The sequence below is a fragment of the Pholcus phalangioides genome, unplaced genomic scaffold (assembly GCF_987345545.1).
Source record: "Pholcus phalangioides strain wild (caught in Gottingen) unplaced genomic scaffold, Ppha-v1.0 ptg000004l_1, whole genome shotgun sequence".
Lineage (NCBI taxonomy): Eukaryota > Metazoa > Arthropoda > Arachnida > Araneae > Pholcidae > Pholcus > Pholcus phalangioides.
In genome coordinates, this window is record NW_028301597.1 from 11,843,591 (window position 1) to 11,867,945 (window position 24,355).

General features: G+C 36.6%; 1 protein-coding gene across 12 annotated transcripts in view; it reads left to right on the forward strand.

Moving 5' to 3' along the window:
* Positions 1-21,317, forward strand: part of LOC149086538 (S1 RNA-binding domain-containing protein 1) — a 542,948-nt gene extending 521,631 nt beyond the window's left edge. For all 12 annotated transcript variants that reach the window (XM_089256006.1, XM_089256010.1, XM_089256008.1 and 9 more), the window contains one exon: positions 21,038-21,317. In XM_089256006.1, coding sequence (XP_089112132.1) covers positions 21,038-21,291 — 254 coding nt within the window. In that variant the 3' untranslated portion in view covers positions 21,292-21,317. The remainder of the gene's footprint in view (positions 1-21,037) is intronic.
* Positions 21,318-24,355: the final 3,038 nt, after the last annotated feature.

A 24,355-nucleotide genomic window follows, 5' to 3' on the forward strand; every position in this document is an offset into this window, starting at 1 on the left:
TTCTTCCCCTTTTTGTTATCAGAAGGTTGTGTTGTCTTGGTCACCACTACAACAATATAATTTCTATGTATCATTGACAACACAACATATTGAATCAGCATTCTGCTCTGGTCTGTAGAGTCAGAAACATGGACGTGGTGATCTAAGCACTTGGCGACTGTTGGCCACAGTCTTTGGTGAGCCGCCCCAAGGTTTTTGATAGTTTAAACCATAGTTTCCCAAACTTTTCGTTCCATCGCCCCCTTCTTCAGAAATTTTTTTCTCTCATCGCCCCCCCCAACTCAACTGAACCCATAGGATCCTATGTTAAATCTGTAACTTCTATCGCCCCCCCTGAACCATTCCATCGCCCACTTTGGGAAACACTGGTTTAAACCATGGTTTTCAAAACTGAAACTGGGAAATTTTTAGGGGAGAATAAAGGAGTTTAATTGGTGTATTGGCAGATGTTCACGAGAATTTTTACTATAGAATAAAATTCTGGGCAGGTCAGAAAATTTAAAATACCAGAATGATATTTTTTGTTCAGTAATTATATAATTCAAAATATAAAACACTTTATACATAAAAGTAAGTTTTTTGTTATTTAACATAAGTTAAAATAACTATTTGTCAACATTGACAATTAGTTTTTGACTGTTTCAATACTGAGTAAGCTTCTGGGGTCAAAAACCTAACCCTGATATTCCATTACACATATTTTGAATAAACAGCTCCATTTTGCTAAGTGATATGAACATAGGCAATCACAATAGTTTTAATAAAATGGACCAAAAAATTATGTACAGTAGAGTCTTGCTTATCCGACATAAACGGGCTGGCAGAATGTCTGATAAGCAAAAATGTCAGATAATAGGGAGTTAAGAAAAAGCCTATTAAACTTCAAACTTATAATTTAACACATTACAAACCTAACAATCATGTTTTACAACTAAACAACAGAAGAAATTAACTGAAAATATGAACTTACAGTTACAGAATATTTTGAAGTTAAATACAGTACTTAAAAACAGGGTTGTTTGGTTTAAACCACGTTGGCTTAAACCATGGTTTTTGAACCTTGGTTTTAACCAAGTGGTTTTTTTAAAAAAACCAGTTTGGTTTTTTTCAAAAAATCAAATAAAAGTTGCCTAAATATAATTTTTTTCCGTGAAAAATATCATATTGGTTCATTATTAGCCAAAATGTTCCATTTTTACCCCATTTTATATTCTTGGGGTACATTCTGATGGAATATCTTTAAATGTCATAAGATTTTATAAGTGGTTTTTTTTCAAAAAGTCTCATAAAAGTGGCCAGAATATACACTCATTGCCATAAAAATTTGCGCACCCAGAAGAAGTCGCCAAAATGAAACGAAATTTTACACATGTAAGTACTACGTTGATATAAGTAAGTGATTAGAAAATCCAAGAAAAAGGATCATTTATTGCAGAAAAAAGTACAGATGAACAGAAGTTTTAGTACTCTGTTGGACCCCCTCTAGCGCGAATGCACGATGCGATACGAGCGGGCATTGAGGCATACAAGTTCTGTATGATGTCCTGAGACATCTTGTTCCACAGTTGCTGTAAATGTGCCTCTAGTTCGACCAACCTCGTAGGGTGTCCAACTTGCCGTCCCAAATGATATATGCTCGATTGGTGACAAATCTGGGGATAGAGCAGGCCAGGGAAGGGTGGTAATGTGGCGGAGGCAGTCTTGTGACATCCTTGCTGTGTGTGGCCTAGCATTGTCTGGTTGAAAAATGGCTCCTGGGAGCCCTGCCATGAGTGGCAACACATGTGGCTGAAGGATGTTATGGACGTACCGCTGGGCTGTCATTGTGCCATGGATCAATATTAGGGGTGACCGTGTATTGTAAGCAATAGCACCCCATACCATGACATCAGCTGTGGGAGCAGTGTGTCGCTGTAAAGCGAAGGCAGGATTGAAGCGTTCACCACGGGGCCTCCACACACGAACACGATTGTCATCACTGCTCAAGTTGAATCTCGATTCGTCGCTGAAGACGACCTGGTTCCATTCCATTGCAGTCCAATCCCATCGTGCTCGACACCACTCCAAACGGAGGCGTTGGTGGGTGGGTGTCATTGGCAGCACACGTAATGGGCGCCATGATACCAGATGTCCAGGCGCCTTGCGATGGTTCGGGAAGACACAGGGGCCCGTAGTGAAGCTGCTGCCTGTGTCTGGATAGCGGGCAATGAGGCAGTTGTCTCTACGCGTGCGTTTCGGATGATGTTACGGTCTTCTCGACGACTGGTCTGTCGAGGGCGTCCTGAACCTGGTCGCCGTGTAAATGACATCTCTTCTGTCCACTGGTCCCAACACCACCTCGCAGTAAAATCAGAACGGCCTAGTTGACGAGCTACTCGCCGAGCTGACCACCCAGCTTCCATCATCCCGATGATTCTTCCCCTATCGAACTCTGACAACTGCTCATATGGTCTTCGATGGCGGCATAACGGCATCTCTACCTCAGCATTTCCTTTGCAAACGATTAAATACACTCTAGCAAGTTCTGCTTACCTGTTTTATACTTCAAGGAGAATGAAGTTCAACGCCCTCTAGTGGCATTACGCAATGCGCAATCACGCTGCATTTCTAATCATTTGCATATCTGCCCGACATGTACCTTCAGGCCAACTTTCGTTTCGATCCCACTATTATTTCTTGGTGCGCAAATTTTTATGGCAATGAGTGTATATATTTTTTTTCATATGAAGTGTCTTAGTTATTTAAAGTTGTATACAGAAGCCAAAATTTCTCATTCTTACTATATTTTCTAACCTTTGGCTGTATTCTGATGCTCTATCTTTAGCAAATTCATGAATAAGGATTGCATCACACATCTAAATGTAGTGGTGTATTATCTCACAGGGTTTCTTTTTCTATTCACAAAAAAGCAGCAACAGTAGTGACACCATCATGCTAGGGGCAGGTGGTCCTATAATACAATAAAGACACTAGCTGTCCTTAAAGGACAAAGACCAGTGTACACACTAGTAGTTACATTACCTCACATACATTTTCATTTTCTTTCCCATAAGAAGTAGCACATCTCCTACTGTATATCTCCTAGTCTTAATATTCAATAGTTGTTGTTTTTATACTTTCACACACACACTGTTAAGCCCAGTTAATCAAGGTTCTACTGTATAGTAGTAACAGATTTCTGAAAAATAATCAGCTATATACAGGGTGATTATAATTTGAAGTTTTGATTCCAAAATTATACAATAAGTACTGATCAGAATGACTTGGAAATTTGCATGGATACTCCTGAAGCAATGGGAAGTTTCTTTTGCAAAAGGAAAAAAAGTGCAAGTAGTGTAAAATGTGCAAGTAGATGATGCAGTACTGGCCAGCAGTATAATATTTTGTGCAACCACATCATTTCAGCACTTCCACAGCATCAGTGTGTGGATAGAACTTCTATCAAGATGCACATTGTAATACCAGCAAAGCAGCTGCTGAAGACCCATTTTGACAGGATGCACCTTAACCCTTGCAACTTCTGGCTGTGGGGGTTACCTCGAAATGTTATAAACAGTGGTCAGATTGCAAACTTTGGTGAATTGCAATCTTCGGCACATTCCCTATATGTTAGAAGTTCCTCAGGAATATTAACATGGGGTGCGTTTGATTTAATAAAGGTGAATTGCAAGCACATCCACATGACCATGGCATACTCCGATTCTGTTGTTGAACAACAATTTTTGTGCTTTCAACCTCAGGTTGGACAACATATTTAACATTTCTTAAGTAAGTTGTAGCTATTTGTTCAATTACTTCGTTTTTTGTGATGTTTCCATGAATTATGAAATCGTGCAATGCTATAATTAAGGTATCATTTTGCCATGACTGGCTATCGTTTCCATTCTGCGAGCAAATTTCCCACATGTTGGATGATGTCATTAATTTTACATTTTTAAGTATTTTTTCCCCTTTATCAAACAAAATTGCATTTTTTCAGGAATATTCATGTCAATTTTCAAGTCATTCTGACAATCGTTCTTTTTTACAGTGTTTTAAAATCAGAACGTTAGTTCTTATATAATCACCCTGCATATCGTAAATCATTGCTAATTAATCTGCATTATTTATGCTTCATTAAATACATTATATTCACCTAATTTTTATTACTTTTTGCAAAATAGCTTCATAATTAAGCATACTAAAAGTAACTGGAGAAAACCTTTATATACTATATGATTAATAACAACATTGAAAGAATTTTCAAACACACAGTAATCCATTGAGTTAAGCAAGAAATAATTAAATTGCAAAAGTTAGTTTTTGTTAAAATGCAAGAAATATTTACTGATTAATTAGTATGGGAATAGTGTTAATTACATTAATAAACATTTTATTTTAGTTAATTATTAGAAGTTTGAATTATTTTTCAGAAATTTCATTGTTTTTAATGTTAATACTATTTAAAACAAAAAACCGGTTTAAACCAAAAAACCTGGTTTAAACCAAAAAAACCCGGTTTTTTGGTTTTTTTTTAAAAAACCAGTTTTTTTACCAACCCTGCTTAAAAAGTTCAGTCCAGTGATGATTTAAAGAAATTTTTGATCGCAGTCAAGCTTTCCTGATGAATGTTTTTTCTTCGCTGCCAAGTCTCTTCATCTTTGCATCATTATATCGATTCCTATAGTTTCTTCTTGTTGCTTAATGTATTTAGTTACAGTTTCTAGAGCCTTAACTCTTTCGTTATGTGAAATTCTGAGAGGCTTAACAGTTGGTGCTTGATTTTATACCTTTAGTCGATTGATATGGTTTTTTTTTTCCATTTTGGTGGGACGTTGGATAATATGGAATGTTGGATAAGCGAAGGTTGGGTAAATGAGACTCGGCTGTATTATATATTCTAGACTTTTTGTATGACAAAAAATTAAAAATTGTGTAAAAATTTTTTTTTTTCAATTATTGTCATAAATTGGTTTTTAAAAATAAAACATTGTAATATGCAAAAAAGTAAGTTTTTCATCATGTTATATACCAGCGAATATTATTATCCAATATCCAGTGTTCAGAATATTATCCATTTAGGTTTATAACGGTTTAAACAGATTTTATTTGACAGTTTGTGTGTGTGTGTGAGAGGATTGTGACCATAAGTTCCATAATAAATATTGATCGTCGTGATATGTAATATCACCACTCTAATTTTTCTGAACAGTTTACAAACACCCGGTATATTTGTTATAAAATTATATTGAAGGGGAAACAAACTCGTGGGAAATTCTTAGCATTTCAATACTAGCACATTTCTATTAGAAAGCATATTTCAAATTAATCAGACACTCAGTTCATTTAATCAGTTCTAATAAATTTTCAGAAATCTGTGGTCAGATGGGAAAATGTCACACAAGTCAATTTTCCCAAAAAATTGAGTTCACATTCTGGAATCTCATTCGTCAAAATTCCGTCCATCTCTTTTGGTTTATGAGCAACCAACAGAGGCAAATTGGAATTTGCCTCTGTTGTTTGAGTGAAATTTTGGAAAAAGTGACTTATTACATTTTGCCATCTGAGCACAGAAATATGCTAATGATTTATGATATCTCAATATCTTATGAATGGCATGAGATAGAATGAATGGATAAATTCAATGGATAAGTAATATCATTCGCTAATGATATAGCTCTTTACATCAAAGATGACAACATTAAGAACCTTATAAAAATAAAAGAACACAGGACAACCTCTAATACATTAATCAGTGGATGACCAAAAACAAACTCGAATTAAGCATACACAAAACTCAGTATCAATGCATTAAAACAAGTAACATAAACTGTAATTCTGAAATCTCTATTAAAACACACATTTACCACCGACAAACCCATAGAAACTGCAATTGTCATGAAATACAAAGAGTACACCAATATGAATATTTAGGAGTTATTATACAGGCCGACTTAAAATGGAACTTGCAATGTGATAGATTAACTAATAAAATCCGTTTTTTTATATAGTCTTACTTCATAAATTAAAATATTTAATAGCTGGAGATTTTTTAAAGGACATTTTTATTCATGGATTTATTGAATTATAACCTATCGATTATGTGCCTGGGGGTGGGGGGGGGGCTTACCTAATCAATATCACAAAATTAAATAGCACATACAACAAAAGCAAGAACATTAATAATACAAACATGTAATGTATATGATAACAATATAAATTGTCATACACTGGACATTCGACACTTATACATTTACAGACTCATAAATTTTGTGTTGAAAACAATTGGTTACAGTAGAACAAACACAACTTTAGCAAGAATCAAACATGAATTTTAAGTCCCAAAAACAAATAAACACCTTTTTCAAAAATGTTTCTTTTTCACTACTCCAAAAGTAATGAATTCATTTCAGTCGACTGCTGATAATCATAGCAATAAATATGATGCTTTCATGTATGCAAAAAGTGTACAAAATTATGAAACTATATTTTAAGGCTGTTTTTCATAGAATACAATATAAATAACATCAATGGAAAATATTGGGATAATTTTAATTGGAGCTATATATATATATATATATATATATATATATAAAACAAATCAAACTGACATTTTTTCATGCTGTCATGGCACAAAGACAAAAGAAGAAATAAATACAAATACAACGCCACAACAGCCAAATTGCCCAACGAGGTGGCTGACTTAAGAACATTATGGATCCCCTAGCCATTTTTTGGAGACCCTACCTACTACTGCTACACCACAAATGCATCCCCCCCCCGCGGAACCCCCCAACGAATCAGTATATGCGGGAATGTGCGTGTACATGTAGTGCAACCTGACGTAAAGTTTGTTTCGGTGTAATGTTTGTTATGTGTAGTGCTGCCATCTGCCACCAGTTTTTCTAACTATGAGTGAAGTGTTATGATTGTATGATTTATCATTGTAGGACTGTTGCTCTCTGTGGCGAGACTTTTTTAACGGGGAGATCGGCTCGCATTTGCGCCTTGAAGTTGGGAACCACAGAAAACCAACTTCAACCGACCACCACTGTGGGGTTCGAACCCGGATCCTCACATCGCGAGTCCGTCACTATAACCACTCGACCACCACAGAGATATATGTATATATCTCTGTGAGAATTACAAACTTAAATGTGTGTGCATATAAAGGGCTGTATTTATGTTTTTGCCACCTGTGGGCTTATACAAATTTTGTCGCCCCCTCCCATTTCAGTCTAACTTTTTTCACCCTCTTTCCACCCCTCCTATGCCATTACTTATAAATCATGAACAAACATAAGAAAAAAAGTGGTACTATATATAGTTGCACCTAAATTTTACTTTTTTTTTTACTTTTTTATCCTGTATTCGTATCCTACTCCGATACAATGATTGCCATATAACAGGGGTGCTCAACCTCCGATCCTCAGGCATAGCTGCCAAGTCTCCCGAATTTTAACTTCATCGCTCGACCTCCCAAAAAGTTCTTAAATCTCCCGAATTTTTACAAAAATCACAAAAATCCCTAATTGTCCCTAAACATTCCCTACTTCATTAAAAAAAATCCCCGCTTATGAAAACAATCCCTAAGAAATTTCTTGTGGGGCATCAAGCCTCTTTTTTTTCCCTTTCGAAATGACGTCACACGTCGTAAATGGGGAAATTCCCTTTTTAAGGAAGTTTTACAAACCCTCTGATGATAACAAGGAAGTTGCTTGTCTTATCCTGCAGGGAAATGGCTTAGCAGCCAATAGTCCTGGATAATAATTGAAGATTATAGTGACGCGTATATGGTCAAAATTTCTTTTGTTGAAGTTACGTACGTGCGATATAACAAAGCATGAATACTGATAAGCAAAAACATATTTAATCAATTTTAAAGATACTTATTCCGATGAATTTCCTTTCATCAAACGTTCCAGAAGAGGGCCGACTTTTCCTTTTTTTACAAGTTGTGTTACCATAGCTGCCAACTTTTGAAAATGAAAATTCGGGAGATTTTCGCGCGAACCCGTATTTTATGCTAAAACCACTCCCTAATAAATACAATAGGGATTTTTCCAAATAAAATAGGGATTTTCCAAACATAAAAGTTAAAGCGTAGGGAATAAAATCCCTACTTAAAAACTAGTAAAATTAAAATAGGGATTTCACTCACATGGAAGTTAAACCCTTGGAAATTTCCCTGCAGGATGACAAACAACTTTCTTGTTACCATCAGAGGGTTTGTAAAACTTCATTAAAAAGGGAATTTCCCCATTTACGACGTGTGACGTCATTTCGAAAAAAAAAAGGGCTTCATGCCCCACAAGAAATTTCTTAGGGATTGTTTTCATAAGCGGGGATTTTTTTTTAATGAAGTAGGGAATGTTTAGGGACAATTAGGGATTTTTGTGATTTTCGTAAAAATTCGGGAGATTTAAGAACTTTTCGGGAGGTCGAGCAATGAAGCTAAAATTCGGGAGATTCCCGAAAAATTCGGGAGACTTGGCAGCTATGTGTTACGGACATAAACATCGGTCATGGAAAGACTGCCATCATCACTCGTGAAATGAAAAAAAAAACCATCAAGCAAGCGTTACAAAAAGTCAGTGTTCTTCAAAAATTGACGGTGTTTTCCTTCATCTTCCGATGATTTTGGGGTCATTCGCGGAGAATGTTTGTTCACAGCGTTTCTGATTGAACACAATATTTATTTTTATATTATTGAAGTTTTGGCCTCCAATTTCACTTGTTTTTTGCGTAGGAATTTTATTCCCAAGGGTTTAACTTCCATGTGTGTAAAATCCCTATTTTAATTTGACTTCAGTTTTTGAGTAGGGATTTTATTCCCTACGCTTTAACTTTTATGTTTGGAAAATCCCTATTTTATTTGGAAAAATCGCTATTGTATTTAACAGGGAGTGGTTTTAGCATAAAATACGGGTTTGCGCGAAAATCTCCCGAATTTTCATTTTCAAAAGTTGGCAGCTATGCTCAGGCATCTACAAATCGATGAAAAACACTGATAGTTTTAATTGGAATGTATGCACCATACTTTCTGCATATTTGGTTATAATCTAGCAACAAAATCAGTAATGCATTACATAATTTCTATAGATAGATAGAACTGCTCACAACCACAGACTGATGCAAAGCAGCTTCCGTTATCTCAAAAGAGGCAGGGTTGTGTTGGAGAAATTAGCAAAGATTAATAACAGTGGCCCCCTTTCCCCATGCTCGCAAGTATCAAATCACTCACATCCTTCTTCCTATGAAGACAGTTATCAAGTCGATGTAACGTGCAAGATATTTGACTAAAAATGTATAGCTGAACCCAATGACCAGGGAGAAAAATTGCATGTGCTCCCAGTGGCACATAAGGGTTGGAGACAGAAGCTTGGGATTTCAAAAGTGAAGAGAAGATTTGTGGGGCAAGTAAGAAAATGAAGTTGCATGTTGAGGTGGAAGATTTGAATGGTCTAAATGCACAGTACATACAAAATATATACAACGTCTCCACTGTGACGGGAAACAAGGAAACAAAGCCTCCGTCCACAATGCTGAGCAGTTTTGCTTCTCTTTCTTTTTACAGAATATCAATATATATATATACACACACAGATAAAAACACAGAGCCTCCACTGTAATGGGATAATCAAACATAGCCTCCATTCACAGTGCTGGGCATTCACATTTGAATGACTCATATATATTATTTATATAGCATAAGTTTCCCTTTTTTTACATAATTGGGAATGCACATAAACATTACTATAATGCATACTGGGAGCAAATATTACATGCTCATAGAAATGTTCATGGTTGCAAAATTATAATCATGCTATGTCAGTGTATATACATACATATTTGTATTCTTTCGGTTGTTCCGTTTTCTTGTTGCAGATTTTTGTAAAATAATTTCACTTTTCCATAAGATCTCTCATCCATTTGGTGGTGCTTCTAAATGGTATCCCCTTTGTGTACTTGCACTGTGTCCTATAGTGTATCACACTTCCCGAATGGCTGCATCTACATGTGCTAATCTGGCTCATTTTGAACCTTTGCATGTATTCACCGAATGGACCATGTTCTGTGAGGAACATTACTATTTCTCTCGGCATGACTTCTTTCATTTTACCTACTTTTGGTATTATGTCGAAGACCTTTTTTCCAGTTGTGCATATTTGCCAATGGTGTTGCCATTTCTCTGACACTTCTTGCAAGAGCAGAGTTTCAATGTAGGATGGCTGTAATTTCATTAGGTGGTTTTCATGTTGATGTTTTGTAGCCTAGCCTCTTTTGCGAATATATCTGCTTTTTCATTCCCCTCAATGCCTACATGAACTTTCACCTAATGTATTGTAATCTTCTTGTTGTCCATCAGTATTTTTCTAATGTCATGCACTAAGCTATGAGGGCATTCAATATCCCATATTGCATGTATACTAGACGTTGTCAGTCTTTATAGTTGATTTTTCTACAAATTTTTTTGCATAAGTGACCGCCATCTAGATTGCGTACAATTGTGCTTAGAATACAGTGTTGTTATTGCTCCTTCGCCACGATCGATCGACTACAACGGGAGATTGGACCTTCCACCCAGCACGGAGTGATGCAGGGAGACCGTTCGATGTGTAACAATACCCCCCCTGTGCGGAGTAATCCTAGATCTAGTCATTTTGAAATCTTTATTTATTGTCTGATCTTTAATTCACCTCCGAGAACCGGTCCGCTGTAGATTTTCGCCGATCAGCCAGCATTGTTTACATTTCAGTATCAGTATTGCAAGATTTGTTGTCATAATTGTATTTTGATTCTGAATAGTTATACAAATAGCACTTGCCTGTCATTATGTGTTAGTTTTCCTCAGCAGAAGGTCGCGCATCCTGACTGGTGAAACAAGGAATGCTGGGAATGGCCCCTTTAAATAGCGTGGTATGCTGGAAACGGGCGCAAATATACTGAGTCAAAAATGTACTGAACTGCTCTTCTTACTAAGGCGTTTCGCCCGGTGAGGTGAGTGCCGGACATCGCTCTTGTATCATCATGAACCATTGATTGAGTAGCGGACTTAGGCACAGCTACGCTGGTTGGCGATTGCCTCTACCGACATAATGTGCTAATGGTTTGGTGGTTGTCAAATTTCTTCACATGGCTGCTACATTACTGATCGAATTGGATTAGATTGAGTCTGCTAACATGGAAGTTAGTCTGAGATGCCGTTGGTTGCCCACTCCCCTGATGCTGTGGAGACATCATCGAGTGATGATTGGGACGAACCTCTTAATTGAATCGTATGACTCTTGTGATGGTGGTTTGACAGAATGTAATCGGTGAGACAGAAACTTTTTCTAGAACCTATGTTGTTAAAAGAAAACTTTAATGAAAATCTAATGTTGATAACCAAGTTTGAGTGAAATATTATTTCTGTGCGATCTGATCTTGGGATGTTCAAATAAATGTTTTAAAAAGAAAGATGTGATAATTCATTCTTGTCATCTGTGGTGCAATATTGAAATACATAAAATAATTAATTGAACCGGGAATGTAATTTTCATATGTTGCAAATGTACGCACTTCTCAAATGGAAGAAACCGTGCTGCAACGGTTTGCCGATTCCCCTCGACACATACACGAGCAGTTGCAGCTGGACTCAGAGCCTGCACACACACATGCGATTTTCCACCCTCTCAACATGGTTTGCAACATCATGTTCCATTGCAGTTGTGGTTCCTCTTGATATCTACTAACAACCCTCTGAGTTTGTCGGTCCACAACGAAACACCCTGTATGTATACATAGGTATAGAACATGAAATCCTGTTCCAATAACTAACAATGATATCCACTTTAAAGACACTTCAAACGGCTATCAGAAAATTTCCCTTTTGGGCACATGGTTTTATCTCTGATGTATAGAAATATTTTAAACTGCAAATGTAAAACGTTCACCTGTAATGTTTGTTACACATCTGAATAGCAAGTAATAGAGCAATATAAAGATTGCAGAGAAAACATGATTTAACTGTATTAAGACCAAGATGTGAGTCAATTTCATGTGGCTTTGCACCTGAAATGAAACTAAAATACATGAAATATGCCTCTTTTACTTTAATTTCCCAAAAGAGTACTAGCTCAAACTTTTTTCAATTTATCGATGTATCACATAAAAATACACGCGTCTTACGCCTTATTGAATACAAGTATTACAGAGAAATCCAAATTATTTAAGATTGAATTGTGGTGATTGTTCATAAATTATCATTAAAGAAAACTCTCACAAAATACATGAACTATAAACTTATCAGAAAAGGTAGCTTCTTTCCCCCCCCCCCCCAGGGAATATCTGCTGAACTATGTCTTTTTTCCCAACACCTTCAGTAGGCTAATCTGAAATGAGCGCTGTTTGCTTCACTGGACGTTTTCTCACCCTCGCATTGCTACTTGTGACAATGATATTTTGGTAGGCTTCGAATAACACTGTAAATACGAGGTTAGATAATCATATGCTTTTTTTTACTTCAACAGCAATCTGTGTGAAGAAAACACAAACAAATAAAAATAAACAATATGCTTAAATAATTACATATTATTTATGACACGACACATGGCACTTCCATATGTTTACAAAACATGAATTTTAAAAAAGAGTATTTTCTCAAAATTTGCGGCTTTCGGCTATAGCCCGATTGCCTCTTGTAAATACACTACTGTGCATATATGAATAGCATTGTGAAACAAATGAGTCCATGTAATATACCGTATATACTCGTGTATAAGCCGACTCGTATATAAGCCGACCCCCCCACTTCAGGACCACCAAAACCGCAATAAATTGAAAACCCGTGTATAAGCCGATCCCCAAAAAAATCTGTTCATTTCAGAGAAAAAAAAATACTTATATTTTCATGGAAAATGAATAGATTGCGGAAATTTACAATAGAAAATGATTCAAACTTTTTAACACGTTTCTTCTGAGTCTCCAAACTCATCGTAATTCACCAGATCCCCACAGGGTGCGGCATTTTCGTTTTTATCCTCATCTGGGCTGTCATTGCTATTGTCATTTTCAAACAGGATAACATCTTCAGTTCCGTCCATCGCATTGCTGGTGCAACACTTTTTGAAGGATCGGCGGAAACAGAATTCCACGTCTCATGCACCCATTAGCACACTAGGCCAATGTCAGGTTTCTTCAAGGCACCACTTTTTGTAGTTTCTTCATCATCGGAACTCATCCATTCGATCCACAAATTCCTTAAATAGTCTGAGTCTTGTCGATGCTCACATCTAAAAGCTGTACACAATCGACGTTATCCCCCCTAGTATCGAAGCCAATGATGTTTTCGATTTCTTTGCCTCGGCTTTGACATAATCCGTTCCATGTGGGGTTTGAACATGGGCCCGTTTCTCGAACACTGCTGCAAAAATGACTACTGATTATGGGGGTTGATGTTTCTCATCAAAAACTGTATAAGCCGACCCCCCCACTTGAGGAACGAATTTTTCCACAAAAAAACTCGGCTTATACACGAGTATATACGGTACCTATTATTTTTGTATAAGAAATACATCGTAACTCAACAATTTCAGATCTAATAATTCAAATTTTTACAGTGCATAACTTTTTGAAACATTCAAATCTTATTACATAATATTTATTGACATAACACACGGTTCTTGGGAAATGGTGGAGAAATATAATTTTGGCCTGGAAAGGTGCTGTGTCACTTGGGGCCCAATATGGTTATTATGTGTTCATGTCTTGTCCTTTCTATGTGAGATTTTGTTTTGTCTTTGAAATGTATTTTGTGTTTATTTTTGCAAATAAAAAAAGGGCAAACACTTACAAAATATGATTGATAATCAGTTATATAAAATTATTAATTTATTATTCAGATAATTGAACAGTATGAAGAATATTATGCACAGTGAGTTGAACTCATTTAAAAATAATAAAAAAAAAACTTTAATAAACACAAACTAAAATGGGATGGACCCACAGCTCTTCAAGACATGTCTACCTGATGGCACTCACACTGAGGAAAACAGGCGACAACGACATACACTGACAAAAAGCAGACGACAGCATCACAAGAATATTGTCTGCAAGGAAATACACTCTTAAGAGATGCAATTGATAGTTTTCTCTTTTTTTAACTTCTTTTTTCTCTGGTAATGACCCATGAACTCTCTGGGTGATCACACTTGTATCAGTCTACTGGAAAAGTTGGCATAGCTTTGATATAGACCTTTTAAACTTAACGAAGTGCGTAAATAACCTTGAACTCCTCCATCACTTCCGAGGTGTGTTTCCGTATCCCTGGCTAACTTACATTGCAACAGAGACACCAATTCATTCTGTATGAGTAGAAGACATCCTACTTCAACATCCTTTGATGCATAACACCACTTGGGCCTCTGTTGGAGTCTGGCTGGAATTCAGATCTCCACTTCCTCCAGAAATCTTGATAGACTTTTTGGAGTAGTTACCATTGATCTAGACCAGCGGTTCCCAACCGGTGATTTGTGGAGCCCTTGGGGCTCCTTGTGCACTCTCCAGGGGCTCCGCGGCTGCTCAAACAAAATTTGAAAAAAACTAAAATTTGAAAAATGATTGTAAATATTTTTAAATAGTAAAAATATATAAATCAGTAACTTTGATGAATAATCAAAAAATTGGCCTACGTTTCTAAAAAATTCTACCCGCGTTAGAATTTTTTGACTTGAAAGTACTCCATGAGTCAAAAAAGGTTGAGAACCGCTGATCTATACCATAGTTTCCCAGCCTTTTTTGTCCCATCACCCCCTTCTTCAGAAACTTTTTTCTCCCATCGCCCCCACTGCAATCCAACCTATAAAATTCTATATTATATCCATAGCTTCTACCGCCCACCTGGAACATTCCATCGCACCCCAGGGGCATTAACAACCACAATAGGAATCACTGATCTAGACCAGTGGTTCTCAACCTCTTTTTGTCCATGGCCCCCTTTCAACCATTTCTCATTCCTGTGTCCTGTGGCCCCCTTGCGAACATGAATAATTTTCTACACCCCCTTCCTTTCTCTCTCCTCCCCCCCCCCCCCCCCCCCCGTTTTCCCATTGGAAGATAATTATTCAAAAATTGTCTGAAGTATAAATATTTTTGAATTTAATTTGATTAATTTTTAATTTATGAAAATAACGATAAAGCAAAATAAACATAATAGAATATAGTAAAAATAGAAAAAATTCCTTGGGGTCACAAAGTGTCTGTATCATCGTAATGTTACTTTTTGTGAAGTTTATTGTTTTGTGTTTTTCTCAGTTTGATTTGTATGTTTTATGTGTTGTGTCAGTCAAATTAAAAAAAAATATTTTTAATCAATGTAAACTCTGTGCTTTGAAGACGGCACAATGTCTTCAGTCATGTTACAATGTCAAGTTACTGTACTGGATTAAATTTTTATTATTTCCAAATTAGTTATTTTTTTGTGTGTAAATGATTATGGATTCATTGAGAAATGTCAGTTGTAGCTTCCAAAATACGCATTCTTATAATGAAAAAAATTGCAAAAAGTGGTAGCAAGCAGTCTTGTTAATTTTATTCTCTTCATGCGGATAAAAGTAGTAATGAGGGAGTAGCCACACAAATGAATCCCAATTGAAAAGTTCAACCTTCCACATCGTTTTCAACAATAATACATGTATCAAAGATATAGGTTCATGTTGTAGCCCTACTATGAATTTAAAAAAATGAACTAAAATACATGTGAACATTTTTTAAATATTTGTTTGAACCATTCATTCCAGAGAAATCATGTACGCCGTGACAAAACTGTTCGTGTGAACATAATAATGATTCATTAACAGGATTTCAAGCCCATCGGAAAATATAAATAATCAGATTTTCAAATAAGAAAATTATCAGTTTGTTGACTTTAATTTTGATACGGTCAAAATCTGATATTTCGTTGGATGACAAGCTACCTTCAAGTGGCTTTTTGGTTCATAATGTGACTGCTCTCTCGCAGGCGAACGAAGCAACGCGCGTGTTGGCTTAAACACAACACAATATTTCACATAACAGTCCGTTCTATATTTCATATACGGGCGCATAGGTAACGGGGCGTATGGCATTTTACTGGCGAACCATTGGTCCTAGAGGCATACTTCTAGTTGGAAAAAGTACCCGAATAATGTGTATTACTCAGATATTTGATTCATGTTGCCAGGGGTTACATAGTTAGTAAAATAAAAATGTTAACTTTTTATGCGGACACCCTGTGCCCCAAAACCAAATTGGAAATAAGTTGTTTCCTGGTCTCAGACAAAAAAATTCAACCTGTCTAAGTTCAAATTTTCACTGAGATATTCGAAGAAAGTTGGAAAGAAACAGCATTGAATGAGGGGAAACCATTTTACCCGCACTTAATGCTGTTTTTCCCAAATTTCCTCAATTTTTCGAATTTGCATATGTCGGTGAATATTGCACTTAGAAACGTGAAATTATTTTAGTTCGCATCGGGAAAGACAGAGCAACAACTTCTTAATTGGGTTTTTTGGCACACGGGGACGGTATAAAAAGTTGTTTTTTTATTTTATAGCTATACAACCCCTTACAAAATGAATGACATATCTGAGTTACGTGATTTGGATACTTTTTCTACTTGGGTATGTCTCTAAGACTAACCAGCCGCCAGTAAAGTGTCATACACCGTGTTACCCATGCAGCCTGCATATACACGTGAAAAAATAACTTGAGACGAAATACAGTCAACTCTCATTTTAACAAATACCATTATAACGGGAAAAATATCGTTTTAACGAAAACTTTTCTAATCCCTCGGATATGTTTACATAGGAACAATATAAAAATCTGAAATTCCTTTCTAACGAAATTTCGTTATTGCAAAGTGATTTCTCGGGTCTCTTGGAGTTCCGGTCAAATGGGGTTTGACCAAAGCGTAGTAATAAAGGGTCTTTAATACGCTTTGGGTTTCACTGTATTTCTCCCAAAAAAAATCTGACATTTTTGCAGTGAAGTAATTGAATTTCCGCAATTTGATCTGAAAACAGTCCTTTTTATAATAATCATGTCCTTTTTACTTTTATAAATTTAGGAAGGAAACAAAAGGAAGAAAGGGTGAAGAGAAAAAGAAAAATGGCCAAGACGGGCTCGGTTGTACGTAAATGCCTCGAAATTCCCTTTGTGCGCAAGGGTATTCGTTCCTCACTCTCAGTTTTATGACAAAATTTCACATTTATGAGACTTTGACTACGGGCACGATTAATCTCTATATATATAGCTTTCAATATTAAAATATTTCATTTATACGAAGCACAATTTCAAATATTTGACACATTTTCATTTTGATTCGAACTCCAAATCTTTGGCATTTAGACATCATTTCCAACTATCAAATCCAAGCAGTTTTTGCAGATTGTGAAAACGCGTCGCTGAATTGGTTTTGCATGCGTATTATCAACACTAAAAACCATAAATTTTAGGTTGACAGATACAGAGAGACGCATTGAGCGGGTTACGGACATTTCAAAGTGAAGACTTACGTGTGAATTTGCACTTTTTTTAGAAATCAGCAGATGCAGTGAGTCTCTAATGAACAGATTTAAATTGCTTTAAATGTAGTCATATGCCTTTTTAGAATTTTTTTTTCTAATGTCCACAAAATTGTTCTTGCAGGATAAAAAAATTGCATTGAAATTATTTAGGATGTATGCTGCAGGCCAGTAGTAGGGCAGTTTATTTCTTTTCAGCAGAGGCAATGGATTGTCACCCCCTTTCAAAATTCATAAAAAATACCCCAGAGCAATCATTCTCTATTCGATTTTTATAAATATATTCCGCATCAGACCACTCAGTGATGGCTGAAGATAGCTTTGTGCTAAACTAAATGGCTGTCCGTCTGTAATTGCATGAAAATGATGGGTTTTTTACAAGCTTTCATTTTTCACCCATCTTCTTCTTGGATTACATTTACTACCAGCACTCAAAGAGTGACTAAAAAAAGTTTAATGTCACAAATTTCTTCGTGGCCCCCTTATCAGTAGCCGTGGCCCCCCTGGAATATCGTAGGGCCCCCGGTTGAGAACCACTGATCTAGACGAACATTCATCTCCAGTAATTCTGGCTCTGGAACAAATAGTGCAGTTCCAATGAAGAAGTTGCTAGGTGTTAGGAAGGCAAGTCTGGAGGATCACTGGATAGTGGACATAGTTGTCTTGAATTGAGACATGCTTCCACTTGTGTGACTTGAGTTCAAAAACTCCTCTAAAGTGAAAATGATTTTGTACCAGCAGCTTTTACACCACCATGAATAACACATCTGAGTACTGCACGTTATTTGGATACTTTTCCTAATTGGAAGTATGCAAGGCCGCAACTAGAGGGAGCAGGTGGGCCTCATGCCCCGGCGCTGGACCTGAGAGGGTACAAATTTCATTCTGAAACCTCTCCATTTATTTATTTATTTACACATCTCAACAGGCTGAGCCCAATTACAGAGATGGGAAACACACGGACATAAGAATACAAAAATACAAGTAATGAAAATTAATAGAAAAGCAAATAATAATAATTCATTGAATTTACACGTTAAAAATAAAATCATCAACAAACTTAAAATACAAAAATATATATGCGCAACAGAAGCATACATTAAGAATTCAGTATGAGGAAGACAAATGAGAAAACAAGAAAATATATACAAATTCATATAGCACCTACTAGAACATGGAATCCTTATGAAAAATATCTGGGAGTTCACCCGTATTATAATTTCTGCATTCTCGCAAAATTGGTGAAGCATTTAAAATATTCGTGCGTGCACGAGGTAAATAAAAAACATTTCGGGAACTATGAATCCATCACTCGCGAGATGGCACGGAGATGTTAATTAGGCTCATCAGATAATAGTCATCGATTCTGCCGTGAAGAACTTTGTGAATGAATGATAGATCTCGCTTTGTACGTCTGCTATCGAGAGATGTCATCTTGAAAAAGAGAGAAGATCTGAGGTAGGCGCATCTGGGATGTACACACTTAAAATCTTCCAGAATAATGACCTCAAAAACTTTTTCTGTACAGGTTCATTACTTTTTATTGTAAAAAGAATCAAAAATTAAATTTCAACAATTTTTTTTAAATCTAATTTTTTAATTCAAAGGTTTAAATTTTCTTTCCTAGTCATAATCTGCATTTTTTTGTGAGTATTTTAGTGGAAATTTCATTTGAATATATTGAAAATCTGCAAAGTTATGATATATTTTCACAAATGATATTGCTTGAATGGGGTTAGCCTAAGAGACGTCATTCGTGAGGTTAGAAAACATTTTTTTTCTCAAAAAGTTTTTGAGATATGTACATGAAACTTTGCATGGTCAACAAGCACGGTAGAAGCAATAAATAAAAATAATAATTGGAATACGGGATGATGGGTTGTATTTCAGTATCTAGATGAATGATTTGAAATCGGAACGATCCAGTCTTATTTCGATGAATTTTGTGTTGCGAGCCAGAATAAACATATTAACAGTCAAGAAACCATTATTTTTTTTCTCCAGTATTTTACTTCATTTATTTAGGAGAAATTTAAAATAAAAGTTGTTTTGTTAACTGCTGTGCCTCTGGTCTAAAAATACGTTTGAAAAATTGTATTTTTTCTAACGAAAAATTCCACAAAAACAAAGTTTACATAATTTTTTGCATGTAAATTTCAAATGTAAGGGTATGAATTATTTTTATTCATATTCTGTATGTTTTTGTGAAGACTTTAGTGAAAATTTCACTTGAATATATTGAAAATTGAAAAAGTTATGATTTTTTTTCTCAAACAATGCGCTTAAAAATTGAGCTTCGGAAAAGTCATCTGCATCAGTTTTTGATAAATTTCAACATTTTTTTCTCAAAAAGTTCTAGAGATATGCAAATAATATTTCACACGGTTAATAAAGATGGTAAATGCAACAAGTAAAAAAAAATGCTGTATCTATGGTGTAATCGTAAAGCAATTGATGTAACTTTCGTGTGAATGAAACGACACTGCACTTTGAGACATTCAGACCGAGATTGTTGTCATGACACCAATCATTCAGATGCAATATATCATTTTGAAGAGCCAAGCAGTCTTCTATGGATTGAATTGATCGATGAAATTTTAGGTCATCAGCGAACATGAGGCAACGGCTATTTTAAAGATACAACGGTAAGTCATTTACAAAGATGAGAAAAAGTAACAGAAGACCAAGATTTAACCCCTGAGGAACACCAGACGTGCTTGTATATGGTTAAGAAAGATGTCCTGATGGCAGCCTAACGATGTTTGTTCTGTCACTCAAATAGGAAACGAACCAAGCTACAGATTCATTTGACAAACAAAGTCGCAAGCGTAATTTCGTTAAGAGTACATGATGATCTACTCGATCGAAAGCTTTTTCAAAATCTGTGTATATGGTGTCTATCTGTTCTTCATTTTCAAGAGCAACCTTCAGATCATGGGTGAAGTTAATTACAAGGGGGCGTTAAAATGTGTGCTTGCCCCGGGTGACCAAGCATCTAGTTGCGGCCCTGGAAGTATGCTTCTAGCATCAAAAGTTCACCAGTAATATTTCATATGCCCTGTTACCTATGCATCCTGTATACTCATTTAATATGTCTAAAAATATTTATTCTTATCCCAAACTTTCTGAAGAGAAACAGTAAGGTGTACAATCCCCATTGTATAATTAGTATGTTTTTTTAACTTATAATCTACAGGTTATTACTTGGAAAAGTTTGGTATATATCGAATTCATCATTTACTGATATTGGCTCATAAATTATGCTGTAGTCATTTTAAATGGCATTGTCTGTGATGAATTCAAACTTTTTATCCTCAGAACAGAATGTCGAAAACTGTGATGGACTGCACAGAAAAAAATCTTTTTTAAAAAAGAACTCTTCTGTGTCAAAATTTTTCATCACAGTTCAATCAACTGAGGGCTCGCAGAACAATGCAAAACATTCTGCTTTGCAACTTTTTATTTTCGTGAATAATGAATCAGTATTATGAGAATTTTTTTTTATTTTTCAGAATTTGAAACTCCATTATTTCATACTGGAATTATGGCAATTGAAGACCTGAAAGTAAACCAAGTTCTCACGGGTCGTGTTACAAATGTAACAAATTTTGGTGCTTTTGCTGATGTTGGCGTTGGTAATGATGGTCTTATTCATGTTTCCAAAATGGGAGGAAAAATTGTTCATCTAGGTGATCGAGTAAAAGTAAAAGTTCTTTCTACCGACGTAAAAAAAAAAAGAATAAACCTGAGTCTTAGTTATGACTAGGGCTTGGATTCCTGTGTCTTTGCATATATATATTTTTTTATTTCGCTTATTTCACTATTTTTACATAAGTATTTTTTTCATAATTGTAAGGTATATTTTTCATGTTTCTTAGTTTTCGATAAAAAATAATTTTTTCCCTGGCTATTCCAATTCTGCTTCCGACTGGTTTTCATTAAAAATATAAGTTGAAATATGCTCACTAGATATCGCCACTATGCAGTTATGGGTACCTTTGTATCTTTGCTGTTCTCTTAATAACAGTGTTGCCAACTTGGTTATTTTCCAATTAGATCTGGTCTTTTTTTTCGACCAAAAAAATTTCCCTTTGTTCTAGCATTGTATTATTAAATTACGTGAAAATACGGGGATGTCCCAGGAAATACGGAACGTATAGTAATCTAAATAATGACTAAAATTAATTCCAGTTGTTTAAGCCCGGTTTCTAGTTGTTTTTGATGAAGAATCTAGTTGGAAAATTTTTTGACTATTGTGTGGCAACTTTGCTTGATAAATTAATTCAGGCTCCTACTACCATAGAGGTATGTTGTGTGTTTTAAAAATCACAAACAGAAAATGTAACCATGGACCATAGTTTAACAAATATACCTGATATATGTGATAAGTAGAGCCCGGATTATATGCACTAAAAAAGTGGCAAAATATGCTCTAAAAATATGCAAATATGCACTAGAAATCTTGTAAAAGTCAAATTCCAAAATACGTACAAAAAATTGAGAAAATATTCATTGAAAAAAATCACCATGCAAAAAAAAAAAACGTGTTTTTAAAAGGCAATTTTTCTATTTCTTCGTGCATATATATTCATTTACAAAAAACATATCCTCTCATATACACTGCTGGCCACCGTAAATGCAACACCCTGAAGGAAGCATGCAAATAATATGAAATTTACAACATGCATTAGCGGAGGTGAGATATGCAAATGATTAGAATTTCAGCGCAGACGCACATCACGCGCGCCTGTGGCGCCACTTCAAAGCGCTATTTAAGGCTTGGAGATTTCGACGATTTGAAGTACGGCAATTGTGTTTTTCTTGTGGTTTTTTCAAAAAAACGATCAATTATGCCTCGTAGAAAACTGCGATCATCTTTTGATCAAGTATCCGAGTTCGACAGAGGAAGGATAGTGGCCTACCGAGATTGTGGATTATCTTTCAGGGAAATCGGTAGTCGTGTTGGACGAAACCAAACAACTGTAATGCGGATATGTGATCGTTGGATGCAGGAGGGTACGACGGACCGACGTGTTCGATCGCATCCACCTCAGTGCACCACTTCACGTGATGACAGGCGTATTGTGCGTATGGCAGTGACGGATCGCTCAGCCACATCACGAACCATAGCACAGCACATTCAGTCTGTACCGCATCATCCAGTGTCTGCGCGTACCATTCGACGCCGTTTACAGCAGAGTGGTCTGTCCGCAAGACGTTCATTGCTTCGTCTACCCTTGACGCAGAACCACAGACGTCTCCGCCGCCAATGGTGCGATGAAAGAAGGATGTGGACGGCACAATGGAATGAAATTGTCTTTACTGACGAGTCACGCTTCTGTCTGCAACACCACGATGGTCGGATTCGAGTCTGGAGACACCGTGGAGAGAGGATGCTGAACAGCTGCGTTATGCACCGCCACACTGGTCCTGCACCGGGTATTATGGTATGGGGCGGTATTGGATATCATTCTCGCATTCCTCTAGTACGCATTGCCGGTACTTTAAAAAGCCAGCGCTACATCTCCGAGGTGTTGGAGCCAGTTGTCCTTCCTTACCTTCAGGGCTTGCCCACAGCCATATTTCAACAGGATAATGCGCGACCACACGTGGCACGCATTGTCCAAAGGTTCTTCGTCAATCGCCAGATTGAATTGCTTCCCTGGCCAGCTCGCTCTCCGGATCTTTCGCCGATAGAAAACATGTGGTCCATGGTTGCTCAACGATTGACCCAGATTACATCCCCAGCTGCCACACCAGATCAACTTTGGCAACGCGTGGAAGCTGCTTGGTATGCTGTACCCCAAGAACACATCCAAAGTCTCTTTGAATCAATGCCGAGGCGTGTGGCAGCGGTGATCTCCAACAATGGTAGCTACTCTGGCTACTGATTTTGGCAGGAACCACACTTCACAGAAGTCTATAAATTTAATCATTTGATGCTTGGTCAACATGTTATCTACAAAATAAATATTGTTGCGATGTCTCTTGTCTTTCTTGGTGTTGCAATTTGGGTGGCAAGCAGTGTATATATATATACCGCATATGCAAACAACGTCTACATATTTTTTATTCAGACATTTTTTAATTTCTAGTTTGTTGCAGCTGCTCTATAACAAAAATAGCAGTAACAAAGAATTTCGACACTATTTCTAAAAAAAATTAACACTTTGATATAAACTGAAGAGCCAAAAAAACTGGTACAGGCATGCGTATGCAAATAAAGAGATATGGAGCCAATCAGAGTACGGCGCTGCGGTCGGCAACGTCTATATAATACAATAAGTGTCTGGCACAATTGTTAGATCGGTTACTGCTGCTACAATGGCAGGTTATCGAGATTTAAGTTAGTTTGAACGTGGTGTTATAGTCGGCGCATGAGAGATGGGACATAACATCTCCGAGGTAGCGATGAAATTTGGATTTTCACGTACGTCTATTTCACGAGTGTACCGTGAATATCGGGAATCCGGTAAAAAATTAAATCTACGACATCGCTGCGGCCGGAAAAAGATCATGCAAGAACGGGGCCAACGACGACTGACGAGAATCATTAAATGTGACAGACGTGCAACCCTTCCGCAAATTGCTGCAGATTTCAATGCTGGGCCATCAACAAGTGTCAGCGTGCGAACCATTCAACGAAACATCATCGATATGGGCTTTCGAAGCCGAAGGCCCACTCGTGTACCCTTGATGACTGCACGACACAAAGCTTTACGCCTCGCCTGGGCCCGACAACACCGTCATTGGACTGTTGAGGACTGGAACCACGTTGCCTGGTCTGACGAGTCTCGGTTCCAATTGCTTCGAGCTGATGGACGTGTATG